Consider the following 8,919-nt stretch of genomic DNA (forward strand, 5'->3'; position numbering starts at 1 on the left):
CACAAAGCCCTTCACAATAAAATCCCAAGCACACTTCACACAGCCCTTCACACACAGCCCTTTAGGGGGAAGTTAAGTTTGTTCAAGTTCAGTATAATAAGGGTCACCACTCACTACATAAAAACAGAGGTCTTATTGCCATTGCTACTTCCCTGTATTTATATCCCAGACTGCTTCCTACTCATACCTAAATAAGAATATCTGAATCTGTGTACACAAACATGCCCACTGCCAAGAAAGATGACAAGAATATCCCTTCAGTATCAGTATTCAGTTACAAAATGCCAAACAGACAAGGGTAATCTGTTATCCGTTAAACAAACGTCAACTCAACACAGCAGGAGAAACCAGTTAGACAGGATGAGAGAAGTAACCAAGAAGTGTTGTGGACACGCACACACGCATGCGCGCGCGCACGCACGCACGCACGCACGCACGCACGCACGCACGCACGCACACACACACACACACACACACACACACACACACACACACACACACACACACACACACACACACACACACACACACACACACACACACACACACACACACACACACACACACACACACACACACACACACACACACACACACACACACACACACACACACACACACAACTGGCAGCTCAACCTTCAACCGATTGCACTTTGTTACACCAAGTAGCCTAATTTTAAATGTTTCACTGCCACCCTGTGGATGTTTGATGTTATTGCAGCTGTTTTAAAAGGGGGGTACCGTATAAAGATTACACCGTCCTTTTAGCTCACTTCCTTATAGGCGCTTTTCCGTTTTGAGGTGGTAAAGCAGGTGTAATCAATAACATTAATGAGAGCCCTGGCACTGGAACCATCATTGATGGTATTGGTTACACCTGCTTAACCACATCAAAACGGTTTCTATGAAAAGGGTCTACCACAGATGGGTGCTTGTTTGTTTAGAGCCCATATTCATTATATATTCTAGTACACACACACATTACTTTCACCTTCCAACATTACAAAGCATTCTAGCAGGCAAAACTAAAGTCTGAAGCCATTCAAATGATCAAGAAAGCAACAAACAAGTATGCAACAAACAAGAGTGCATGTGTTGTTTTATATTGCATTTTATGACTTGCTAGCGCTGTCCTCGTGTTGGGAGCGCCCGTCCATAAGGTCAGCACAGGTGGCTGCATGGGCAGCAGCACTGTCTCACAGTCCAGCAGCCACTGTCTGTCTGAGGAGTCAGCAGGTCAATGTTCCTTCATATAAATACAAAAACATCATGTATGTTAAGAACATTTACACAATACATTTCTGAGGAGAATAGAAAATAGGATCCTTCAAGTTCAGTGCTGCTAAGCTCCTTCAACGTACCGTTTACACACATACTGTAACAGTCCAACGAACAAACCCTGGAGACAGAAGTTGCTATAGCTTATAGAGCAGAACCTCTAGTTTAGTACAACAGCACAGGGCAGCCCATACTCCATTGAAATATCAATCAAAATATCAATGTCCAATTTCATTTTGCCCTCCATCCCCTTGATGTTCTTGCTCTTCTTGACCCTCCTTGTCAAAAGGCTCTGGCAGCCTGATGATACCGATAAGAGATCGTGTTCATCTGCCTCTAGCCTGCCTCCTGCTGGCGTGAAACAGAAACGACACGAGGTGTCAAAAACGCAAGCTTTCCTCCACAGGACGGTACATTGGAGGCAATGATCCATACAGTGCACTACAGTAGCTACATTACAGGGCAACAGGCCTGTATCCAGTGCAGAGTTCTCCTCTCTGCCATACAAGGACATTTCAAGCATAAACCTACAACATGAGCGCAACTTTTTATTCCCCCATTTAACGCCTACAGCAGGGGTTCCCAACCTAACTCGGAATTCTGACTTTAATCTCAGAATTCTGATTTTAATCTCAGAATTCTAGCTTTATTTTCAGAATTCTGATTTAATTGATGGAAGCCTTTGCGCTGTTTGGATCTCACCTGCAATTACCACTCATCGCCATAGGTGTCACCCAAGAGAACAAAAGATGATATCACTTTTAACTCAGAACTAGAAAAAGAAAGAAAGAAAGAAAAAGAGATTGCAAGTGACCCTAATCATCTTCGGTAGTTTTAAATTGTGTGTGGTGTGTTGTTGTGGTTGGTGTCGTTTTGTTTGAGAAATTTTGAATTTGAATTCCAGGCGAACCCCACTTAGGGTCATGACCCTAAGGTTGGGAACCACTGCCCTACAGTCTCTTTACAGCTTATTCTGTTGACCTACGCCAGTACGCCTCGTTTTCAACAACCTGCCTCAAACCCAAATAGTGCAGCTTTGAATACAGTTCAATCTCACTCTGGAGACTCTACTAGGTGGTAGATGTTGGCTACCATACAAGCAGCTGTATTATGTTCAAATCCTTCCATTTGCTGCCTCTCCTCACTGTAGTCTGTCACTAGAACTACATGTTAAAAAATCACCCCCACCCACACTCAGGAAAAATACCTTAATAGTAACGCATTGTTAAATAAGAATATTATGAAGCACTTTGTCCGTCATGGCCAATACCGGCAACACACACACACCCACAATCAAGTCAGTTAGTCCAACACAGGAGGCTAGACCGTAACTAAGCGGTTACAGTGAGAACTACTGCATACCGGCCTTGTACGTCTGTCTGCCTGGTTGGAAACTTGTAGTGTTCACTGCTCTATGGCACAGTCAGCTACGATACAAGCTTTAGTTCTCAGTAAACCAAACACTGACTAAAGATGCATGTTAGAGACATCCGTATGATTATTCTTTCTTTAGTTTGTCATTCAGTTCAGTAGAAAGTCTGGGCTCGGGTAGCCAAAGAGGTGGAAGTCACCCTGGTAGCGGGCGTAGAGGCGCCGGACGTCCCGCTTGCTGACGCCCGAGAAGTAGCGCTCCACCTTGGTCCTGTTGTAGCGGGTGATGCCGGGCGGGATGGCCGGGTAGGACACCAGCCGGTCGATGCCCGCCGCTCTGAGGAGGTGCGGGGCGTCCTGCTCCAGAGTCTCGTGGTGGCCCACCACGCTGTAGTGGATGTCGCAGGGCGCGCACAGCTCGGCGTAGGTCACCCAGTGGATGACGTGATCGCCGAACTGCCGGTCCATCCGCCGGCGCCCCTCCGCGTCGCCCAGGTAGCGGACAAAGTCCTCGAAGCGCAGGCCGGAGCCGGCGCGCTCGCCGCCGTCGTCGCGGTGGCTCTTGCGGTACTTGCGGATGATGGCCGGAGCGATGTCGTGCTTGTACCAGGGCTCGAAGCGCGGGTTCTTCACAAACTTGTCCTTGAAGGCCGAGATCAGGCGCTCGAAGGGGTCTCGCACGATGAAGAACTTAAAGTACGTCTTTAATCTGTTTCCAGGGACACAGCAAGGGGGCATGGGTAAGATTACAGCAGCTGTGGATAGTAAATCATGGTCAAACTTTTTTAGGGCCCCTTCAACCACAGAGCCATCCTGCCACCTGGCCCAGATGAAGCTATATTTAACACAGTCATCCAAAACTAACCTTTCCACCTGGCCCAGATGAAGCTATATTAACACAGTCATCCAAAACTAACCTTTCCACCTGGTCCAGATGAAGCTATATTTAACAAACACAGTCATCCAAAACTAACCTTTCTGTGATTTCCTGTGGAGTGAGTGACGAGAGGCGGGGCAGGCCATTCTTCTCGTGGTCGTGAACCATGTTCTCTGGGATCTCCTCCACTGTGGAGAACGCTCCTGACACAGACGATGACACAAAACAGACAGGAAGACATCAGAGTAGAGACGCTCAAGTACCATCAAGTACCATGTGACATTCCTGCCAGTTTAACGGAACGATGTGAAATAACACGCTATATGATTAACCCTTTCATTCCCTTAGTTACTGTATATAGGACCAACTTTTATTCCCTTAGTTACTGTATATAGGACCAACTACTTTTATTCCCTTAGTTACTGTATAGGACCAAATAAGTGTGCTTTAGTTTACCTTCATGAAGTAGTGTATAATGCCATGTACGTGTGGGCTCGGGCTGTCAAAGAATATTCTATATTCGAATATATATTCAAATATAAAACATTAAAAGAATATTCGAATATGAAAATTAATATTATAATTTTTTTACATTTAAATTCTTTTTTTTTTTACATTTAAAGTCTAAGTGAACCGGAGGCGAATGCAATAGCGCGAGCGTCGGAGACTCAAACAAATCTTGTCTGAGATGACAGGGTTGAGAGGCGGACCACAAGCCGCACAATGCCAGGTGTCGATGATTTGATTTGACAATTCTGGGGACTGGCTTTGGCATTGGCCAATCATGGCATGTTCCACCCCCAAATCGAGTGGGATTCAGCATGTTGTCGTGCTACGTGAGTGGGATCCGCGGAGTACCAGGCAGGCAGCTGCTTCGTGCGGAGCGAGCGGACAATCCGATGCATGGGTGCTGCCCACCCGCCTGGAATCTCCGAGGGGCGACCCCTGACAACCAGGCTCTCAAGCGCGCGCCTTTATCGCTATTGCTGTAAATACGATATTCCTGGAATGTGCGTTTTAACGGTTTTAACGAGCCAGTTACATTTCTTTGCATTCTTAGACATTACCGTTTTTGTTTTTTGTTCATGTTTTACACAAATTGGCCAAGTTAGTAGTTAATTTATGGGATAGGAATTCTGCCAGACGACAGGCACTAGGCGCCATTTTCTCTTTCTTTTGGAAGAGAAAATTATCCTGAAATGAAGATTTGATTGACAGCTGCCATGTCGTGATATGATTGGTTGAAATGGGGTAGAAATTTGATAGTACTAGGTGATGTCAGCAAACTGTAGATTACTGTTATGAATGAAATCTTGAAAAATGAACTTTTGATGTGAAAAAGTGTGAAAAACTAAAGAAATTAGATTTTTGTGGGTTTTTTTTGCATACATTATTAAATAGGTGCACTGCATACCCAGGTATTTGAAAGTCATTTTTGGGTTCAGCGCGACTTTAACCAGGTAAAAAAACATACATTGTTTGCCTGATTATTTAAAAACATTACAAAAGTGTAGGCTACTACTGTATTAGTACGGACTGAATAAATATGAAAAATATTTATATATGTTGAAATAAAAAAAATGTTTATGTTTAAATAAATATACCAAGTAGTTATATTAGCTCTCTGGTTGTATTGGTTTGCCTTGCCACGCACGCAAAAAAAAGAAAAGGGTATTTGAATATATTCAAAATTTTTGTTTTGTTTTGAGAGAATATTCTAATATGATTTTGGGCCAATTTTGCCAATTTTGAATTATTACACAATCACAAAGTATATTTTAATTAATGTAGCGTAATAGCAGAACAGCAGGAGTATTGTAACTGAGTGAAGCATTGCAGTGAATACACAAGGTCACGGTTGGTCCGTCATGCCTCATCATCATCGTTATTACGCTGCGTCATCCTGTGTTACTACCTCCATCCAGCCCACACTCACCGTTGAGCACAATGAGGACCTTTTTCCACTGTGTGTTGCCCACTTTAGGCGTCTGGCAGAACAAGATCTTGTGTTTGTCGCAGACGAAGATGCGGTCCAGGACGAATTTGCTGATGGAGACATGAGTGAGGTTCCTGAGGGTGTTGTTCTTACACGCGGCTGAGAGCAACTCGATTCGCCTCTCCACCACCGACGGCCAGTCTGCCACCGAGGGGACGACTGAGGGCTGAGAGACACACACATACAACCCTGATGTTACTGCCTGATGTTCAATATGATCCATTTGCTGTCAAACCAAGCGCGGTGAACAAACGTTTTCAGGTTGCTACAAGTTCGGAGCTTTATTCAGACTCAAACTGGGTGTAAATTGGAAATGTCACCCACTGAACAATTACTTGATCAAATACGTAGCAATAGGTTACTTTGTAGTGGGACACTGTTACGAGGCGCTCAACAAAGCCAACAAGGTACAAAGTAACATTGGCTCAAGACCTTGATGTGGAGAATGAGATAGATGAAGCTACAGGGAAAGACATTTGGGAGTATGCTAACAGCATATCCATAGAGCAAAGGAACTACAACTCAGGTTACTACATCGCCGTCAGATATCGTCTGAACTCAGAAATAAGATGGACCCCAAAAAAGTCAGCTATGTGTATTAAATGTAGTAAGGAGGTTGGTAGCTTTATACACACTTTGTGGACCTGTATACATATTCAGGATTTCTGGGTGAAGTAGTCTCAAAGTTGAATTCTGTTTTCAATAAAGTTCCAGTATGCCAGTATGCCTTTTGTTGGGATTTCATGTGTTAACATATGCTGCACATAAAAGCATACTGCTAAACTGGATCTCAAATAAACCACCATCAATTTCAGAGTGGCATAAAGTAGTATTTGACCTTTTACCCATGGAATACCTGACATACTGGTCTAGAGGTCAAATTTATATATTTTTATTGTGTATGGACTCCGTTCCTTGATTATATGGGACCAAGGTTATCCACTATATTCTGGAAGGCACTTCCTTGACCAAGAACAGATGGCTGAATGGTGAAGAGGAGGCTCTGTTGTCTGTATTTTTATTTTATAATTTGTACTATTGAATATTGATATTGTTGTTATTACTACTTCTGATACCCCACCATGCTTGTGATCTAAAATGTTGTGTGTGTGTGTGTGTGTGTGTGTGTGTGTGTGTGTGTGTGTGTGTGTGTGTGTGTGTGTGTGTGTGTGTTATGGGAGAGGACGTTCTGAGGTGGGGCGGGCAGGAGGGAGGGAGTGTGTAAACAAAAAAAGAAGGCATATTATTTGAAGATGATGAATGTATAATTGATTAGAATAAAGATGATGTAAAAACAAAACAGTGATAGTGTTAGATCTGCTGTATTTATTACCAGATCTGATGGCTTTGGAGCTGGTTTTTCTGGGTTGGACACAGGAATGGACTGAAGCACCTTTGTGCCTGGCTCCGTCCAGCTCTGTCCACCGGTCCTCTCTCCATAATCTGAAGAACATACAGATTTCAGTGGAATAAATCAGATGTCAGCAGTTACCTACAGTCACCATGTGGAAGAATAACGTCGCTAAAGTTACCGTCTGCAGCTCTGAAGTTGATGAATTTGCTGGCAAACATGAGGATGAGCAGCACCCAGCCGCAAGCCCCGAGGAGCAGCCAGTGGTGCCGCATAGTTTTAGACATCATTCGGCAGCACCAGGCGCCCCCACCTACATGCACGCGCGCGCGCGCACACACACACACACACACACACACACACACACACACACACGGCTAAATGCTGCTAGCTATATCCACTGGCTAACAGAGACAGCATCTGTCCGCCTTGGACAGCAGGCTTGCGTTATTAGTAAGCCAGCTTGCAATCAGTTAGCTAGCCTAATGTTAGATCTGTTCTGCCGTGTGTTAGTACTAGTGTGTTATCGTCATATAAGCTAGCTAAAGGCTACGACTGTCAAGCTAGTCAAATAACGTTAGCTGGTCAGTCTGGCGTTTCCAAACATCATCACTTGGCTAACCACACCTGTCCCTGACGTTGACCAGACATGATGTAAGTTAGCCAACTTTAGCCAAGTCCTGCCCTGTCTCAGCGAGCTAAATGCAATGTATCAAAGCTGGCAGATCAGTACAGCAGTCTCGTATCTTACCTTCTTGTTTAGCTATAGCTACTTCATAGCTGCACAATCTCTAAAATGCTTGATAATGATGATAATGCCATGCTTGTTGTAGCTTGTAGCCCGCGTACCCCCTTTATGTTCCTCATACTAGCATCACGCTGCTAATGTGCTACAAACAATCCACTGTCGCCGCCTAGAGGTTTGTCGTGACAATGCACACGTTCTTCTTCGTTTTCTTCCTCGTTCAAGTTCCCGGTGTTGTTACTAGGGGTCGTATTGCCCTCTGCAGGACAAGGATATAACTAACCCAAACACACTTCATATTCTCCGATACAACACTGAATCTGACAATGTTACAAAATAAGACAATCTGGGAAGCTACCGTTATTTCATAGTTCTGGTTTTCTTATTTGCAATCTGGGAACCCAGTCTATTTTTATTTGAAAAAATAAAAATAGACTGGGTTCCCAGATTGCAAATAAGAAAACCAGAACTATGAAATAACAGTAGCTATCACACTATAGAACAGTCAAAAAAGCCAAAACCTTCTTAAAATCGTTTTCCCCAGTCCCCTTTCCCCAACAAAATAAATAGTCTAATAGAGAAATGAAGTGTTGCAGTGTGATACAGCACATAATAAAATGGCTCAGACTGCAAGAACCCGTAATAAGAGAATCCATAACAAGACCATTGTTTTTTATTAAAGAAAAGTGGTGTATTCCTTTGGTCTAATTTTCCCATAAACCCTGCCACTCTCTTTCAACTCCATCCAATGCATAAGAGAATAGCAGAGGATATTTCAAATTATTCATTGTACCACATGATGGCGCCGTAGTACCTGTAATCCCACTTCTCATCACTTCCAGCAGATCAAAGCTAGCCGCAATACTCCACAATACTGCTTCCTGTTCACACCGCGGCGCTCACATTTCAGAATAAAAGTCAAACAAGGACGTCAGAGTGTGTGTGTGTGTGTGTGTGTGTGTGTGTGTGTGTGTGTGTGTGTGTGTGTGTGTGTGTGTGTGTGTGTGTGTGTGTGTGTGTGTGTGTGTGTGTGTGTGTGTGTGTGTGTGTGTGTGTGTGTGTGTGTTGAATTCACGTCAACTTAGTTTGGCTGGGACTGGACCTTTGTGCAAAGTTCGGTATATTTTCATGCATGGGAAGTCTAACTTCCTGGGAGAAGAAGAATACAGGCAAATACAATAAGTGGCCCTGCCGCTTCGCTGGCCCGGCCACTAATAATATGCTTTTATTTTGACATGTCGTCAGAGCGGAGGTCGCCCCGCTAGCTGCCGGCAGCTTGACGCATCTCGGCTCAGCTGGGT

The 8,919-nt window shown here is 44.1% G+C and overlaps 1 protein-coding gene across 1 annotated transcript; it reads right to left on the minus strand.

Annotated features, from left to right (window-relative positions):
* Positions 1 to 1,110: 1,110 nt before the first annotated feature.
* On the minus strand, positions 1,111 to 7,732 carry chst10 (carbohydrate sulfotransferase 10). The gene is made up of 6 exons (XM_083633639.1): positions 7,625 to 7,732; positions 7,055 to 7,186; positions 6,856 to 6,965; positions 5,463 to 5,688; positions 3,624 to 3,729; positions 1,111 to 3,358 (listed from the first exon to the last, which is right to left on the minus strand). Exons 2-6 carry the CDS (start codon positions 7,161 to 7,163, stop codon positions 2,800 to 2,802), a joined length of 1,110 nt encoding a protein of 369 aa, XP_083489765.1. The 5' UTR covers positions 7,164 to 7,186; positions 7,625 to 7,732; the 3' UTR covers positions 1,111 to 2,799.
* Between the last annotated feature and the right edge of the window lie 1,187 nt (positions 7,733 to 8,919).

Source organism: Poromitra crassiceps (genome assembly GCF_964638095.1).
Source record: "Poromitra crassiceps genome assembly, chromosome: 3".
Taxonomy (NCBI): Eukaryota; Metazoa; Chordata; class Actinopteri; order Beryciformes; family Melamphaidae; genus Poromitra; species Poromitra crassiceps.

Excerpts from the sequence above, each read along its gene's own strand:
- chst10 (XM_083633639.1), bottom strand. The coding sequence starts at position 7,163 with ATGATGTCTAAAACTATGCGGCACCACTGGCTGCTCCTCGGGGCTTGC. Across the intron at positions 6,966-7,054 it reads CAACTTCAGAGCTGCAGACG|ATTATGGAGAGAGGACCGGT; the intron begins GTAACTTTAGCG and ends TATGTTCTTCAG. Across the intron at positions 3,730-5,462 it reads GGTCCTCATTGTGCTCAACG|GAGCGTTCTCCACAGTGGAG; the intron begins GTGAGTGTGGGC and ends CGTCTGTGTCAG.